The 19,659-nt window shown below is 41.9% G+C and overlaps 2 protein-coding genes and 1 long non-coding RNA gene across 4 annotated transcripts in view; 1 reads left to right on the plus strand and 2 right to left on the minus strand.

The window, feature by feature from the left end:
• Positions 1–9,762, minus strand: part of LOC111978160 (UBA-like domain-containing protein 1) — a 26,910-nt gene extending 17,148 nt beyond the window's left edge. The window contains exons 1-2 of the mRNA XM_024008049.2: positions 9,472–9,762; positions 8,770–8,829 (exon numbers count right to left, since the gene is read on the minus strand). Coding sequence (XP_023863817.1) covers positions 8,770–8,829; positions 9,472–9,579 — 168 coding nt within the window. The 5' untranslated portion in view covers positions 9,580–9,762. The remainder of the gene's footprint in view (positions 1–8,769; positions 8,830–9,471) is intronic.
• Positions 588–2,290, minus strand: LOC139029253 (uncharacterized). 2 transcript variants are annotated; one of them, XR_011481546.1, is made up of 3 exons: positions 2,179–2,290; positions 1,878–1,921; positions 588–1,739 (listed from the first exon to the last, which is right to left on the minus strand). It is a non-coding gene; the product is annotated as an uncharacterized lncRNA (long non-coding RNA). The 2 variants fall into 2 exon arrangements; XR_011481547.1 differs by having other exon boundaries at positions 1,878–2,141.
• A 5,172-nt stretch (positions 9,763–14,934) lies between the features above and the next one.
• Positions 14,935–19,098, plus strand: LOC111977584 (forkhead box protein J1-B-like). Its single transcript, XM_024007077.1, has 3 exons — positions 14,935–15,340; positions 15,605–16,245; positions 17,221–19,098. The coding sequence occupies exons 2-3, from the start codon at positions 15,676–15,678 to the stop codon at positions 18,067–18,069; spliced, it is 1,419 nt and encodes a 472-aa protein (XP_023862845.1). The 5' UTR covers positions 14,935–15,340; positions 15,605–15,675; the 3' UTR covers positions 18,070–19,098.
• The last annotated feature ends 561 nt before the right edge of the window (positions 19,099–19,659 follow it).

A 19,659-nucleotide genomic window follows, 5' to 3' on the forward strand; every position in this document is an offset into this window, starting at 1 on the left:
CTGTACCTGTGTGTGTGTGTGTGTGTGTGTGTGTGTGGTGTGTGTGTGCGGTGTGTGCGGTGTTGTGTGTGTGTGCTGTACCTGTGTGTGTGTTGTGTGTGTTCGCTGTACCTGTGTGTGTGTGTGCACTGTACCTGTGTGTGTGTGTATGTTACATTGAAGTTGATGCAAAGAGTCAATATTTTGCAGTGTGGACCCTTCTTTTTCAAGACCTCTGCAATCCGCCCTGGCATGCTGTCAATTAACTTCTGGGCCACATCTTGACTGATGGCAGCTCATTCTTGCATAATCAATGCTTGGAGTTAGTCAGAATTTGTGGGTTTTTGTTGGTCACCCGCCTCTTGAGGATTGACTACAAGTTCTCAATGGGATTAAGGTCTGGGGAGTTTCCTGGCCATGGACCCAAAATATAAATGTTTTGTTCCCCGAGCCACTTAGTTATCACTTTTGCCTTATGGCAAGGTGCTCCATCATGCTGGAAAGGCAATACTCTTCTTTTCCAGCCTTGTCCTCGTCAACACTCACACACGTGTTAACGAGAGCATCACTGACATGATGTCAGATGGTCCTTTTGTGGCAGGGCTGAAATGCAGTGGAAATGTTTTTGGGGGATTCAGTTCATTTGCATGGCAAAGAGGGACTTTGCAATTAATTGCAATTCATCTGATCACTCTTCATAACATTCTGGAGTATATGCAAATTGCCATCATACAAACTGAGGCAGCAGACTTTGTGAAAATTAATATTTGTGTCATTCTCAAAACTTTTGGCCACGACTGTACCTGTGTGTGTGTGTGTGTGTGTGTTGTACCTGTGTGTGTGTGTTGTACCTGTGTGTGTGTGTGGATAGCCAGGTCCAGTGTTCTGGGTAGTGTTGCTCGTGGAAACATGCAGAACAGCACGCTGGAACATACTGAGCTCAGGACAAGCCTGCCTGGTACTGTGACACCCCACACACACCACACAGGGAAATACTATACACTCTGCGTGGCCTGAACAGATGGTAAACTTGGAACTACGAGCAAAAATACACACGCAGATACACACAGTCATGCACCCACACACACCTGTCTTTCTCAATACGGGAAACATACAGTGGATTTCAGTTCATTCCAATGGTATTTATCCAGAGACAAAGTGGAACTTTTTTCACCAGCCAGGCAGACTGCCACAGACACAAAGATGATCTGTGTTAGTAACTGAGGAGAATCATCTCTCGTCTCCAAATACTTCATCATCATTACCCTGTTATTACCCTATTCTACCCTGCTGGAAAACCAATACTCTGACTTTATTTTCCTCCCTTCCTTATTGCCTCACTACTCTCCTCTCTTTTCTCTCCCTTCTTCCCTCCCTCCCTCTGCCCTCGTGATGAACAGATCATGGTCATTGTCCAGGGCCAGTCAGACAGAGAGGGATAGGACCATTTCTCTCCTAGCAGCCATTGCAAAAGTGCAGTCAGTCAGCCATGTTGTAATTTATGACTGTGATTATAAATATCTTCCCATCTAAAACATGACCAGTTATAGCCTAATGGAGACTTCAAAATAAATGTGTGCGTGTATTTGTATTTATTAAGGATACGCATTACTTCCTGCCAAGGCAGCAGCTATTCTTCCTGTGGTCCAAACAAGATGAAGGCAATTACACACTACTCTACCACAACATATCTACAATACAACACATTATTACACACTACTCTACCACAACATATCTACAATACAACACATTATTACACACTAACCACCACATATCTACAATACCAACACATTTATTACCAAAACCACTACATCTACACATACATATCTACAATACAACACATTATTAACACACTACTCTACCACACATATCTACAATACAACACATTATTACAACACTTACTCTACCACCACATATCTACAATACAACACATTATTACACACTACTCTAACTACAACATATCTATAATCCACACAATATATACACACTACTCTACCACAACAATATCTTACAATACAAACATTATTACACACTACTCTACTACACATATCTACAATACAAACATTATTACACACTACTCTATACAAACATATCTACATACAACACATTATTAACACACTACTTAACCACAACATATCTACAATACAACACATTATTACACCCTACCACAACATATCTACAATACAACAATTATTACACATACTCTACCACAACATATCTACAATACAACACATTATTACACACTACTCTACCACAACATATCTACAATACAACAACATTATTACACACTACTCTACCACCACATATCTAAAACACATATTACACACTACTCTACCACACAATATCTACAATAACAACACTTATTCACACTACCCACATACACAATACAACAATTATTACACACTACTCTACCAAACATGTCTACAATACAACACATATTACACACTACCACAACATGTCTACAATACAAACACATTATTACACACTACTCTACAACAGACATTCTACAATACAACACATTATTACACACTACTCTACCACCACATATTACAATACAACACATTATTACACACTACTCTACACAACATGTCTACATACAACACATTATTACACACTAAACTTCTACACAACACATCTACAATACAACAAATTATTACACACTACTCTACCACCACATATCTACAATACAACACATTTTACACACTACTCTACCACACCATATCTACAATACAACACATTTACACACTACTCTCACAACCAATATCTACAATACAACACATTATTACACACTACTCTACCACAACACATCTTACAATACAACACATTATTACACACTACTCTACCAACACATATCTACAATACAACACATTATTACAACACTACTCTTACCACCACTATCTACATACAACAATTATTACACACTACTCTACCCACACAACATATCTACAATACAACACATTATATTACCACTACCCAACATACTACAATACAACACATTTATACACACTACTCTACACCACATATCTACAATACAACACATTATTACACACTACTCTACAATACAAAACACATTATTACACACTACTCTACCACAACACATTCTACAATACAACAACATATTCCACACTACTCTACCACAACATATCTACAATACAAACATTATTACACCACTACTCTCCACAATACATATCTACAATACAACATTATTACACACTACTCTACCACACATATCTACAATACAACACATTACTACACATACTCTACCACACCATTATCAATACAAACATACACATACTCTATACCACAACATATCTACAATACAACACATTATTACACACTACCACACATATCTACAATACAACACATTACTCACCACTACTCTACCACAACACATCTACAATACACACATTATACACACTACTCTATACCAACAACATATCTACAATACAACACATTATAACACTACACCACATATCTACAATACAACACATTATTACACATCTACTCTACCACAACATATCTACATACAACACATTATTACACCACTACTCTACCACAACATATCTACAATACAACAACATTATTACACACTACTCTACCACCACATATCTACAATACAACACATTATTAACACACTACTCTACCAACATATCTACAATAACAACACATTATTACACACTACTCTACCACAACATATCTACAATACAACACATTATTACACGCACTCCCACAACATATCTACAAATACAACACATTATTACAACACTACCACAACATACTACAATACAACACATTATTACACATACTTACACCACAAACTATCTTACAATACAACACATTATTACACACTACTCTACCACAAATATCTACAATACAACACATTACACACTACTCTATACCACAATATTTCTACAATAAACAAATGTATAATACCACATGTTAAAACATTACTGTCACGCCTGGCCTTAGTATTCTTTGTTTTTCTTTTATTATTTAGTTAGGTCAGGTGTGTGACATGGGGAATGTATGTGTTTTTGGATTGTCTAGGGGTTTGTATGTTGAATGGGTCAGTGTCTTGTCTAGGTGTTTGTATGTCTATGGCTGTTCTGTATTGGATCTCATTAGAAGGCAGCTGTGGTTCATTGTCTCTGATTGAGAGCCATATTTAAGGGCAGCCATAGGCATTGGGTTTTGTGGGTAATTGTCTATGTAGAACGTTTGTAGCTTCACGGTCGTTTGTTTGTTTGTGTTTTGTTTAGTTTTGTTATAAGTGTTCGTTTCGTGTTTCTCTCGTCTCTAATGAAAGAGAATGTATTTTTCACACGCTGCGTTTTGGTCCTCTCTCTCACCAGCAAGACATCGTGACAATTACAATGTACGTGTGTGAAAAGAGTGTGTTTGTTGTGTGTGTTCAGCTAATCAGAGTTCTTCTAAACAGTCTTTTTAGCTCCAACCAGAAACAAAATCACAAAGTTTAGTTACCAGAAACTACTCCCATCTCTCTCTCCCACCCCCCTCCCACCGCCCATCCCTCTCTCCCCCATCTCTCCCTCCTCATCCCTCTCTCCCCACCGCCCCTCCCCCTCTCCCCTCTCTCTCCTCCATCTTTCCCCTACTCCTCTCTTTCCCACCCCTCCCCCATCTCCCTCCTCTCTCCCATCCCACCCCTACCCATCCCTCTCTCCCCCCTCCTCCCTCTCTCCCCAGCCCACCCCTACCCATCCCACCCCTCCTCCATCCCATCCCTCTCTCCCTCACACATCCCTCTCTCCCACCCCATCCCTCTCTCCCACCCAACATCAGAGTATTCCATAGTTCCAGGAAACAAATGTTCAACTACTCTTGTTAACTTACTCTGCTGTCCAATCCTTTCTTGACTACGTCAGCGTATCCAGACGACAGCTAGCCAGCTACTGTGAATGCCAGCATTGTAAAGAGTGGTTCATTGGACCACAAGACGACACATGGAGTCTAATGGTTTGTTCATTGATCATCTAGACCTACAATATCACACCAGACATGAATGAACAATGACATCCATATCCACAAACTGTATATTTGTGTTGGAGTGAGTCACATCCCCTGGTTTTGATAATACAATAGTGACATGAAATTAGTCAAATCTACAGGCATATTGTATCAGTCTAGGCTTTATAAACTGTATTTCCTGGTTGTTACTGTAGCTGGTTCTTTAGGTTAGTGATCAGTCACATGTGCTGTAGTGAAAGTCAGCCCACTTCCTTCTCCCAGGTCATGTGATGCTCCATTCACTTTACTACAGCTGTAAGGCCCAGATAGAGATAAGAGAAGTTACTTTCAGTTCCACTCTCCAGCAAAGCCGCCAGTCAACAACACACACACGCACACGCACACACTTCAAAGAGTGGGTGGTTTCACCACCTCCTATTCAGAAAGTCCCCCAGCTCACACCCTCATAGAGGTGCAGTGTGACCTCGGTCTAGGCCCAAAACATAGCCAGATAGTTAGCTCTGTGTCTGCAGCCTAGCTGGCCCCTGCTGCTCTGAAAAGAATCCATTTGGAACAGCCGGAGTCTGGCTTCCTATTGGAATGTGTTGCYGTGGCACTGTTTGTATGGGCAGATAGTGTGTGGAGAGGGAAACCGCGGAGGGGAGAGCCGAGCAGACACAACAAAGAGGAAAACCTAAACATGGCTGAGCATAGGCTAGCCTCTGAGGACCGCTGGGTCAGGAGGGACAGGAAGGGGCGAGGGCGGAGAGGAGTACAGGGAAGGGCGGGGGGGGGGCAGAGTGGAGGGTAAGGAGGGGCAGGCGGAGCAGGGAAGAGAGTAGGGAGGGACTGGAGGAGCAGAGTGGAGGGTAGGGGGAACATGAGGCTGGAGGGTAGGGAGGGGCAGGCGGAGCAGGGAAGAGAGTAGGGAGGGGCTGGGGGAGTGAGTGGGGGGTAGGGAGGGGCAGAGTGGAGGGAAGGGGGTGGGGGCAGGCGGAGCAGGGAAGAGAGTAGGGAGGGGCAGGGCAGCAGGGTGGAGGGTAGGGAGGGAATCTACCCAGGCAGCCGGCAGGAGTTTAGGAGTACATTTCCCCTCGCCACTGATTTGAAAGGTCTATAGGGGCTGATCCTAGATCTGTACAAGAAAGGCTACTTCGGTCCTAAGCTCCTCACTTAGTAGTAGGCTCCTAACTCCACCACGGCTAGGCTAAGTCTCACTTTAACTACAGGCTTTAACTAAGCCCCTTACATCAGTAACAGGCTCACAGAACTGAAGTCCACAGTAAAGGGTCTGCTTCACGCCCATTAGTCTTTGTGTTGTCAAACAGAGGATGCTTCATTAGTATTCTATCCAATAAACACGACTAATTTGAAGCCTGTTATGCTCTCTGAAAAAAGATTGTGTACAAACACACACACAAACACACACCCATCAAATCTGTGTCTGTGCAAAGCTTAACGTTTGTTTATGTTGTGCCAGGGAAAGGGCACGGCACTCCTCTAGCTTTGCAATAGCTGCTGAAAAAATAATAAAAAGCTTAAGTTAGGCTAAATCTCCCACCTTTCACAACATTATGCAAGAAGAGACAGGGGCTGCTGCATGCCGCTACTGGGACCAGTCCATATTTAATTGGTGATCAATCTCCAGCTGGAAAAAGCTCATTGGTAGAATGTGTTGATGCTAGGGTAAATACTATTTAGACTTAGCTAAAGGAAAGTCATAATTAATAAAGATAATATTTTATAGTATACTCTGGAACAGTCATCATCTCATTATACTGAGGATAAACATTTATGTGAATTCATGAGCATAGAATAGAGAAATCCCACCTGCTTGAGGACAAGAGGTTAGCATACATTAGAACACTACATACAAACACATAGCTAAGTATCTTACCATTCATGTTAGGGGTAGATTTATATTCATGTGTATTGCACTGTAGAGCATTGACATGGTTAATGTTCAGAACAGTTGCTCAGGACCTGGTTTATGCCGGTTTCCTTTACGGCGCTTTAGCTGTATCCATCAGGTCTGTCAATCACTATAAAGTGTGTCAGTCAGAGGAAAGACTGGAGCAAAGTGGATTAAGTCTCTATAGCCAAGCCACACATACAGGCTCCAGGGGGTTGGCAATGGCTGCAGCCTGTCATGAAGAAGACTACCACACACACACAGACACAGAGCCAACTGTTCAGTATTGAGACGGAGGTTCATTATTCTGTGTCTATGGATATGAAATCCCCCCTACTGATATGATACAGGCTACTGTACACAAATACAAGTGTACGACCCAGGTTCACCTATATCTGCGTGAATGTTGACTTACTAAATAAAAAAGTCATTTCAGGTGACACACATATAGGCTAAAAAAAGGTTGGAAGGTAGAAGTATTGTTTCTGCACAGCTAATAGATGTCATCAGGTCTTGGTTGAATCACTCCTACAGTGTTGTATTTTCAATCACAAAAGCTTCAGGTAAAACACCATATTCTCCAGTTTAAATAAACAGCGTTGGATGAATACACTGTACTGTAAGCATCATGCCATGCACACAAATAAAACGTATATCTGATACCAATCATTGCATTGACACAGCAGCATGAACACTAAAATGTCCACTAGCGTGGTGACAACCTAACCTGACAAAGAGAGAATCTGGACAAACATAGCGATGGGTTTCTGCTCAGCTCCAAACTGATCAACATTTCCCCAAATCCTCATCTATGGTGTGTCCCAGAATGCAGCTGTTGCTAGGTCCTGCCATGACATGCAGCTCAACACAAAGGCCTATGTGCCACTGAGTGGGCAGTGTAGTGCTTACAAAACCATAACAAGTGACTGACTGACAATGTTATGCTTGAGATGTTGTTTCCTCTATTGCTTTACACATGTAATACACGTAGAACAACACATAATGATGTAACATAGTCCGACAAATGGAGACAACTACAGCAGCAGGGACTGGCTGTCCTTTTCTGGGAAATGACATTACCTGGTGTCTCCATTTATCCGACTATGATACAATATATGGTGTTTGTGGCACACAGAATGTGAAATCCGTTCACGTGTATCCACCACTACGCAGTCCACATATCACCGACATATTCTTCGAATCCATCTGCAACTTTCCTCTGTCCATTCCATGATCACCAACGTTCTGATCGAACACAGCCTGTGCTGGCTGAAAAGAACGTGTGTAACGGCTGTCAATGTCGTTCTCCTCCTCAGACGAGGAGGAGCATGGATCGGACCAAGATGCGGAGTAGGAGGTATTCATGATTTTAATGGCAAACCAACAAACACTACAAATAAACAAAACAACAAACGTGACTAACCTGCAACAGTCCTGTGTGGCCCAAACGCTAACACAGGAAACAAACACCCACAAAACACCAGTGAAACCCTGGCTGCCTTAGTATGACTCTCAATCAGAGACAAACGATACACACCTGTCTCTAATTGAGAATCATACCAGGCCGAACACAAAACCCAACATAGAAATACAAAACATAGACTGCCCACCCAACACTCACGCCCTGACCAATAAAGACATACAAAACAAGAYAAAACAGGTCAGGAACGTGACAACGTGACTGCTGCTGCAAGCATGCCTCTGTTTACAGAGCCCCCAACTACGCAACATGGCCGACATGTGCTTTGTTATTGTTGCTACATCATAATTATCGTTTTCTAAGTAATTAATTAACTAAGAGAAGTTCTACTATACTACTATTGACACTGTTAAAAATAAATGACACCATCATATTAAAAAAAGATTAAGGTGAAGAGTGGACTGCATTCCGATACGTAGCCCATACTCACCATTTGATGATGGTGACCGTATGGAATATTCGTTTCTTGAAAAAAGGCACTGAGGGCAGTCTAAAACAAAAATAAAATATAATTTGATCAATTCTATTTAGACTCTAATACATAGAACACAGAACATGTATTTTTTATTTTTTATAAATCAATATAAATCCATGTTGTTTAGAGATTTATGTAATTACAGTGTGCTTACAAAAACATTCAGCACATAAACAATGGAGCTGAATCAAACGTGATGTGAAAAATCTATTTCACTTTTCTGTGCAGACTAAACAATCATGCGCAGTCAAAACAAACGAACGGTTGTCTTCATTGCATAATTGCATTTTCTAGCCTCGCCTAACCACTGCATGGGAACAGGTTAATTTAATCGCTAGAGTAAATTATAATTGGATATTGACTGGGTAAACGTTTCCCATTCCAGCCTTACATAATGGATACTACGGATATTTACAAAGCACAAATACAATAGCACAATTCGATAAAAATACAAATAAATACATGTTAGAAGTTGAGTTTATTAAGTGTTGATACTGATCTTTCTCTTCGAATGTTCTTGTGCAACATCAAATTTCGGCCATGAATTTCGGCCAAATTTCGCTGCCCGGTCAAAACTACATTTACTGTCTGTCACATACGCAGTCAAACATAAACATTAGCATGCCATCTCGCTACTGATCGTAGCTAACCCCATACCTCAAATTGCCAATGTGCTGCTTGCAAAAGCTGCTTTGCCTGATCTGCAGCACAACCCGCTGTCAAGACGAACTGGTTTATCATTACTTGGTGTTTGAGCTCCTCCATTTTGCGCTGAATCTTTATTCCTACTCGCGTCTCGTAGTATTGTGTCTAGACTTCGATATTCGTGGTTTTATTCCTCTCTTTTCGGTCTCAGTCGTTCACCATCACAACCAGTTGAGAAAACACAAATATTTACTGTAGGAGCAGTAGTGCCCCTTGAGTGACGCCTGCCGGCAGCCAGTGAAGAGAAAGCACTGCAAATGGGATTTGTATGCCGCAAAAGTCCTGCCATAACTAAGGGACCTTGATGAATTATTCCATGTTCTCGAATCACAAGACAGGAATTGTCAGTATTTTGCAAAAAATAATATGGAAATGCTTAGAATCTAGACAGTTCACATGTTCATGAAAATATAAAATAGTAACGTCAAATATGAGAGGATTATGTGCCCAAAAATGAGGATTTATTATATTTGTTTGTTTTGGACTACAAATCCCGTGAGTCAATGCATTGTTTGTAAAGTTCTAGGGGGTGGAATTTTGTGAATGACGGCCGGTCCTGTCCAATTCCCATGCGCGCTGTGTCACTATCTTGCCAAATATGGTAAACAAAACTTCCACAATTACATTAGGGACAGTCTATTCACGGGTGTATTTAATATAGCCACATTCAGAAGCGTCGTGTCTGCGCATTTCTTTAGTGAGGTGATTTAAGTCAATATTGCAGTCAAAACCACGCAGCACAACCTAGATTGTCTATATGCAGTCATTAAATCATTTATTACATGTTTATAAATTACTTGTTAAATGTTGTCATATACCAATTATATCTATGTTTTGTATTATGAATACTTTATAATAAATGTATTATATATATATATGTTTCAAACTGTCTACGACTCTATTACTGTACGCGTAGCCTCGTCGAGAACCAGGCTTATCCAAGGGAGGCGTTACAACGACGTGATTTTGGAGGTTTGGTAACGCGAGACTACTGCATGTGTGACTTGTTCTCATTCTGCTCGTGCAGATTTGAGAATCTGCAATAATTTTCTCTCTTTGTCCATACACCCTATGTACTGAGCCTCTAGTTGGCAGACTGTTTCATCCCAATTAGCTCTCATAGGAAAGACAATGTTTCATTTAATGGCCCCAATGAGACCCCTATTAACAACAGACCCCAATGCATAAATTGCATTGAAGTGGATGCAGGGTGAAAGGAAAATAACAGCGCAGCCACAGGGAGTAGACAACGGTTACTCAGCTGGCGTTTTCTGAGCAAAAAATAATAATATATATATATTTGTTTATTTTATTGTTGGACGTAAAATACTGTAAAAACACCAGCAAATCAGCTCCAAGTGATTTTAATTTTGGAAATCTGTTCCAAAGTATTCCCACGCATAATAGAGATATATACAGTATGTGACCATATACAAATATCAGCAAGGTTTGGAATTATTCTGTTTTAGTCTAATATTATATCTGTTTGGGCTTCTTGCGGTCATTTTGCAGTTGACAAATTATTTGTAATTACGTTCCGGCCACCTGACCATCTGCTCAAGAAAAATCGTCCCGCGCCTGAATCTAGTTGATGATCCCTGGAGTAGATTGTGTGTAAAACGAACCCTCAATACCGTCAATAAACCTACAAGGATTGTGGGAAACTGGATACTGTAAATATCCTGTTATCTGTGTGCAGCCTCTCTGTGGGTGGGTGTGCGTGGGTTTGTGTTAGGTTTTGGAAATAGAGACACCTGCTGGTGAAATGGTCCCTTTGAAAAATGCATTATATCAATAAAATATAGCTATCCTCAGGGCACAACCAAACTGCCAAATTCTAGTTTTGGACTCTCTATGAATATGGTCAATGTTGTTGCTTTTATTACTATAATCCCCTTTTTGATTGGTCTGATGACCTTTATAATCACCCCTTAAGGACACCATAGGTAGACCATATACCGTGGCCTGATTTCAGTGTCCTCATGTAAAGTGGGCTAGACGTCATGCAAAACAGGTGAATAATGATAGATTACAAGACATCCCCTATTACAACAGACCCCCGTATGTAGACGTACTGTATGCCATAGGCCTCTCTTGACAAACACTGCTGTTGCCTCTAGCAACCATAAGAACAGCTGGTCAAACACTACCCTGTTTCACCAGGTCCCTTCGTGATTGACCAGAAACGAACCTGGAAACATCCCACTGGGCACACGCTGATTGAATCAACGTTAATTGCACGTCATTTCAATTAAATGACATTGAACCAACGTGGAGTAGACGTTGAATTGACGTCTGTGCCCAGTGGGATTTTGAAACCATGTGGTGCCTCCTTCCTTCCGTGACAGACAGCCTGCAACAGCTGGACTGGCTTATCTAAGTTTTTACATGCAGTCATTCATGCTCCACTCTCATAAAATGACCCACTTCTTCTTTGTCCCAGCATTCACAGCTCTGCTTTGCCCCAGATCTGTTCAGGCAACTAGCCTACTGTTTGTGAACCCGCTCTTCTACAAGCGCATGGACCAAAGGCTCTTTAGTATGCCCACTATTAACAGTGTAATGATTGAGAGTCTGCAGTATTTTCCCACTACAGCCACAAATGTAACAACTGAGAGGGAACAGCCAGCTCGGCGCTCCAACCACCAACCCTCAAGTTACAGGGCAAGCGCAATAAAGATTCTATTAAATTACTAGAGCGACTATGTCATAAACCCTAAAAGTTCCAGAATGGGTGAAAATGGCAGCCATATTGGTCAGGGAGAAATCCTAACCAGTCTAATTAGAATGAATGGCAGTAGAGGCATAATCCTGATTTTACTTAAAGCAGGAAAATAAAAGTAGCGTAAGTTATGTAATATATCAGAAATGGAGTAATAACACGTTTGTCAACCTAGAATATTGTCATATAATTATAAATATAGTTTATACATTTTTTATACCAATTTTCTGTATAAATAGCCTCTAAAATATGTAAACAGACCATAGATGTCCAAATAAAAAATAAAAGTGGGGGAAAGCTGTGAGTGCTATTATATGAAACAATGTCAGTACTTGTTGCATTTACAACTTGTCTAAGTCCTATCATCAACTGATTTCAGCCAGTGACCGGCTGTGGGTTGACTGCATTATTTGAATGGAATGTAGGCATGTTGGCAGTTAATTATAAAAATGTATTGGGGGATCCACTACATTTGTGTTTTTTTTTAAACCTAAATGTATTTGAGCGTTTACAAGCATTTGTAATTTGAGTCTGATAATTATCTGATAATACTTGTGGATTTAAAAATATTTGGTTGATATATGTTTTCCACTTTGAAAATGTATGCGCTCACTACTGTAAGTTTCTCTGGATAAGAGTGTCTACTAAAATGGAAAAGGAATGAATAGACCATTTCAGTTTTCACATAGAAATAAGTTGCATTTACATACCTTTTCATACTGGTCCCCCACGGGAATCAAACCCACATCCCTGGCATTGCAAGCACCATGGTCTACCAACTGCACCACGTCATCACATCATTGCAAACCACTTGATGTCTCAATGTACTCAATTACTGTATTGTGCATTGTTTTTAGTGACAGAAAGTCTACAGGTACAAACCTAGATGACCAGCCTATGTACAATACAGTAACGTACATTTACATTAAGTGGTTTGTAAGAATGGTAAAATAATACTGCACAAAAAGTGGTGGTTTCCATGTTATTTGATTAAGAAAAATATTTATTTTGATGTGGATGTTTTGTGTCTTCGCCCATAACTTGATGCCTTTTGATGTAAATATTTGAAGACAGACAGGGTTTGGTTCTTTCTGGATTCCATTAGAATGGATTTAGAAGAGAAGGGGACAGGGCAACAACTCTTACAATTCCAACTATTGAATCCTGCAAGATACTGTTCTTAATTATACAACCACCTTTCTTGCCAAATCAGAGATGCCCGCTATATCGGTCCGCTAATACTAGTAAATGCCCAGTGCACTACTTTTGTGAGAAAAAAAAATATATAATTTATATTAATATATTAATACCCTCAGCACCCCTACTTCCCACGACTATGGATTCAGAGCAACTACAACAGAGGTTAAATGAAGCCTGTGAAAGGGAAAATATTGCAGGAAAGGTCACTGTGCGTGAGGGAGAGTGAGGTAAGGTCAGGTTAGGATCCTTAATCTCTGCGAACCTCTAGAAAATCTCTGATCTATTACTGGCTTAGGTCTGGGGCCATCTGTTTGAAGATGCTGAAACCACCATGGGCAGCATCTCAATGTCTTATGTGGTTTCCTCTGCTCATGCCCTATCCTTCATTTGCATTGATCTACATGCACCAACCTGCTGGGAATTTGCTTTCACCTGTCCAGTTTTATCATATCAGTACAAATTGATTCAGCTCTCTAGGTATAGTGTGTAGGATCTTAATATGATCACCCTGTTGCAGGAGAACTTTCCTGAAATACCGAACATTTATAGTTGTTGGCATTTGAGTTTTTTTGAAACCTTGAAATATCAGACTTGATTTTCCGATATGAAAAATGTACCAACCCCTACAAAAATGTATATGATTTATAATCCACATAATAATTCACATTTCTTGTTGCTGGAGGATTATTTTCCTGCTGTCGCAAACTTGCTCAAATTAAGCTGCAGTACACTATATCTCCACAGAGCGGCAGTGCATCCCTATGTGAGGAGCGAAGATAGCTTTCCATGGAGGCAGGTTTTTTGTTGTTGTCATTTAGAAACTGTGGATTGTAGTAAAGAGAAAAACTAGATGTCCATAGGGATTATACAAAATCCCTCAAAATGTCAATAATTTGTTGGAGTAGGCTAATTTGTTAGGTCATCCCCCAATATTACGCTAATTCCCTAGGAGTGAAGTTGTGCAACTTGAGTCATTTTGTATTCTATTTCACAAGCATTATAGTTGGAGACAAATTGAATATACATTACATTATTTAAAATGAAATAATTCAGATACCGTAATATGTTATAGTAGGCCTAGACCTGCTATAGCCTATGATGCTATTGTGTAGGAATTCCCTCTCATATTTCCCTCTCTGCAGTTGGATGGTGCTATTTGATAGCCTACAGTTAATAAGGGGTTAGCTAAATGTTGACAAAAGGTATGGAATGCTGAGTGTAAAGTGTAGCACACGCGCGGGACTTGTGGCGCGACATTTCAGCGCTCCGTGGGGGCATTGTCGCGCCATATTGCTCTCAACAGGTCTTGGATCAGGATTGGGCTCGGGACAACAATAGCATTTAGGAAAGAAGAACGAGATGTCAATTGTTGTTGATTTTGTGGTTATCCTTGTATTCCGCAATGTAACCTTAACATAGGGCCAGCCTAATGTCGGTATAATGATAAATTCCTGGTTGAGCAGTTGAGCGCGCTCCTCATATCCTCATGCACATCAGCTTTGTCTGTCAAGACAAGTGAAACCTGGAGAGCAGGCAACCAATCAGAGACCTCTAAGACGTTTAAAGGGCTCGTGGGGAGTCTCTCCGCCTTTATTATGAGCATCCAAGAACCTTCCAGCACCCAGACCTTTTCATGTATCATTCTGGTGAGCAATTGGCCGGGATTGAAATATTATGGATTATGCAAAAACGACTGAAATTGATTAAATAATCTTCTACATTTCTATATAAACTGCTGGATCATACTTAGGTGAGCCCTCCCCCTCTGCACTTGTTGCGCAGAAGATAGATGCTGCTTCTCCGGAGTCCTAGGAGAATAGAGCACAGGGACCGACCGATCACCGACCACTGCAACAGGTGTACACTGTTCCCGAGCATTGTCGCTGACCTGTTTTTGAGGTAAGGGTATATAGGCTACTGTGTTATAATCACTTGTTTAATTTTCATGTTTTGACATGTCGGCATGTTGAGAAAAAATAGTTTTTTTTATATAGAATGTTTTTAATAGGCTATTGTAATGGGAGTAGTGACTCGAATTCGACTGTTGAGACAAATAGGCTTTTTTATATAGTGTGTTTTTAATAGGCTACTGTAATGGGGGTAGTGGCTCAAATGCAATTTTTCATGTGGTTTTGGTCGATTTCAATATTTGTTTTCCTGCAGGACATCTCATTGAACAGTCCTTCAAAATTTCCACATCTTCGCGATTGAACGTCCCGTGACTCACGCTTAGAATGCCTGTCCTGCTGAGTCCGGAGATCGCCTCCAAGTTTAAGGAGAAATGGCTGAACCTCCAGCCGGAGCTTCAGGACAGCGCAGCCGGCTCAGTGCACCTGGACGACAGCCTGACCAGCCTCCACTGGCTGCAGAACTTCTCCATCCTCAGCGCTAACCAGGAAAGACCCACTGGCACTGGCTCCGGTTGCCCATCACATCACCTGCTTTCCTACCACCAGCGCATGTACCCCCGTGGAACCGACTCCCCGTCCAGCCCTCCAGCGGGGGACACCGCCGCTACCGGTATGCCTTTCTGCCTCGGGAGCCCGGTTACCTCTGGCAGTAACTCCACCGACGTGCGTTTGGTGAACTACCCTCACCACGACCACCACATCAAGGCGCAGATCATCTCACCAGAGGAGATTGACTTTAAAACGAACCCCAAAGTCAAACCGCCGTATTCCTACGCCTCTCTCATCTGTATGGCCATGCAGGCTAGCAAGAAGCCCAAGGTGACTCTGTCCACCATCTATAACTGGATCACAGACAACTTCTGCTACTACAGACACGCAGATCCTAGCTGGCAGGTAAATGACCCGGTTATCCTCTGTCACTCTATTATTGATGAGCTAAATGGCGACAGGGAGAGAAGAGAGAGAGAGACCAGATAAGGGCTAGCAGAAGGGTTGCAATATGCACACTAAACCTGTTGTTTTGTTGTAAGAATATTAATACACAAAAATCTATTTAAAACACATTGTTCCTGTTATTTATTATAATCATCCAGTAACTTATAATCATCAACAGTAACTTATAATCATCAACAGTAACTTATACTGTATTTTATTAGATCCTAATGATATTCATTTGAATTTACATTTGTAATTTTATAAACCAAGGTGTCTCAAATAAGAGTACATCTCTGCTATTTCTACCCTCCGAGAGATCTCTGTCAGGCTTCTATCTCAGGGGGTCAGACACAAGTGCTTTACTGCTCTAGGGAGGGGGTTGTGTGTGTGTGTGTGTGTGTGTGTGTGTGTGTGTGTGTGTGTGTGTGTGTGTGTGTGTGGTGTGTGTGTGTGTGAAATGAGTATCCCTATGAGATCTCCCTTGGCAGCTAAGCACAGTTGATCATGTTTGAATGCACAGAGCTCTACACTAGAAAGCCTCATTAGGTACATTTCCTACACAACAACAACAATAACTCCTCCTCCCCTTAGAAGGCCCCTCTCTCTTTTTCTCTCTATTTGACACACACACGCATACGAACACACATACAACACACTATTCAAATTAGATTATTATATACATCACATGCAACATGGATTTAACACATTTGTTTCTTCTCCCTCCCCTTCTTCCCTGCCCTCCCTTCTCCCTCACCTTTTCCACTCCCCCTCCTCTCCTCCCTTCTCCACTCCCCCTTCTCCCCTCCCCTTATCCACTCCCCCTCTTCTTCTCCCTTCACCTCCCCATCTCCCCTCCCCCTCCCTTTCTCCCTCCCCCTCACATTCTCCCCTCCCCTCCCCATCTCCACTCCCCCCTTCTCACTCCCCTAACAGAACTCTATCCGCCATAACCTCTCGCTCAACAAGTGTTTCATGAAGGTGCCGCGGCAGAAGGATGAACCAGGGAAAGGAGGCTTCTGGCAGATCGACCCTCAGTATGCTGACATGTTCGTTAACGGAGTCTTCAAGAGAAGGAGAATGTCCTCCAACCTTTACAACACCAACAGGCAGAGCAAGCTCCTACACAACCAGGAAACTGGCTACCATAGAGGCACTCAGGGGAGCCAAGATGGCTACCACTACCTTGGAGCTGGAGCCAGCAGCAAGCGTAAACAACCTTCTCCAAGGCAACACGGCAAGATGGCACGGACCCACAAATCCCCGCTGTTAGCCATGGAGGCACACAGCGCAGATATAGTTCTGAGGGGAGATTTTGACCTGGCGTCTGTGTTTGATGACGTCCTCAGTGGTAACTGCAGTACGTTCGAAGAACTGGATATCGACACTGCTCTGAGTTCCCTGGGCTGCTCTTTGGACCTGACCCTGCAGGGGAGGCACTCCGCTGGGCTGGGAAGGTGGTGTGGAGAGGGGGACAATCAGACCCAGCAGACCCACTACTCTTACGACTACATGGAGCTGAGTGGCTCAGTGGGATGTGACAGCAGTAACATGGGGGACCATCACGTTCAACAGCAACAGCTGAGCCAGGATCAGTTGTTACAGAGCCACCTGCACCAGTTCGAGGAGGTGACTCTGTTTCCAGAGCAGCAGGAGGTGCACCCCTGGGAGGAGATGAAGGAGGAGGCGCAGGCTATCCCTCTGACTCTGGATCAGGGCTTTGGGCTGTGTGAAGGATTCTTCTCAGAGATACAACCCTGGGAGAGGGCTGAGGCCTACCTGTGACAGACCAACCACTGTTACGCCAGCCATTAATCAAGGGATTCAGGCCCTAGCCACGGCTTTCTTACAGTAAATGCTGGGACAGGAAAGTCAGAAATCACCGGTGGGCCAGGASACCTACATACAGACTACTATTTTGCTACATTAGCATCATAAAGTCTTATATACATTATGTTTTTTTCTTTATGTTTTGAGAGATCTATACTGTATGTTTAGGACTTTAAGATTATCTATGTTTCTGGTTTGATCACGGACTGGAGGACTAGAGGTCAATGAAGTGGAGATGCACTTATGGTGTTGGGTCGTAGTCGGACCTAGAGATCAGATTTCAATATGCTTTTCAAGTAGTCAATTTAATATATATCCATTAGAGTCTATGATAAGAGTCTGGCTGGGCACTAGTCTTTTGAGTCATAGGCTATGGCAAAGTGGAGAGAGGGACATAAATGAACTGAAATGCCTCAATCAGAATATCCAAGCATATGAGAGACAACGGGTATGTTTGAGGATAGAAAACATTTCAATTTCTAATGCTCTGCTGTCCGTCAGAATGCTATTTGCCCTTGTTCCATAAAACATGCAATGACACAGATTGAACACTCCATTGTTTGACAACAATACCACAGCCTTGGCAGGCACAGACGCTTTTGTTCAAGTTTTCCATGATTTATTCTGCCAATCTTGCATTTGATTGAACTCTGTCGATGAGTCTGTTCAGAATTAGACTACCCATTGATATACTGAGGAAATCTAAATTCTCTCTCTGGGGTGTTCGGCTTCCTTTTAGTGATATTGATTTCTGATTGATTACTTCAAGTTACTATAATTTTGTATTTTTTTAAAGGATGATTCATTTAAAAAGGTATCTTGTTTGGGAAAACTGATGAACCAATGAAAGGCTTGTACTTATTGAGTCAATCGTGAAGTTCAGCTCAAACTTGATACAATGTCTTCAATGTAATTCTGGTGTAATTCATAAATTGTTCAAAATGCAATCATGCGTCAATGCAATAAATGGCAGTTTAGATGTTTTATCGCATTCGTTTTCCATACTGCATATGAAAGTCAAAGATGCAATCCATTGGTCAATAAGGGTCAAGAACAGCTTGTTCATAGATGGGAAGACAATATATCGCAATCATAGTCAGGCCCAGACTAGATTGGTCTCTCAGACTAACCTGGTCTTTCAGACTAACCTGGTCTCTCAGACTAACCTGATCTCTCAGACTAACCTGGTCTCTCAGACTAACCTGATCTCTCAGACTAGCCTGGTCTCTCAGACTAACCTGGTCTCTCAGACTAACCTGATCTCTCAGACTAACCTGGTCTCTCAGACTAACCTGGTCTCTCAGGCTAGCCTCGTCTCTCAGACTAGCCTGGTCTCTCAGACTAACCTGGTCTCTCAGACTAGCCTGGTCTCTCAGACTAGCCTGGCTCTCTCGACTACCTGGTTCCTCTCAGACTAACCTGGGTCTCTCAGACTAGCCTGGTCTCTCAGACTAACCTGGTCTCTCAGACTAACCTGGTCTCTCAGACTAGCCTGGTTTCTCAGACTAACCTGGTCTCTCAGACTAACCTGGTCTCTCAGACTAG

The sequence above is a fragment of the Salvelinus sp. IW2-2015 genome, linkage group LG18 (genome assembly GCF_002910315.2).
Source record: "Salvelinus sp. IW2-2015 linkage group LG18, ASM291031v2, whole genome shotgun sequence".
Lineage (NCBI taxonomy): Eukaryota > Metazoa > Chordata > Actinopteri > Salmoniformes > Salmonidae > Salvelinus > Salvelinus sp. IW2-2015.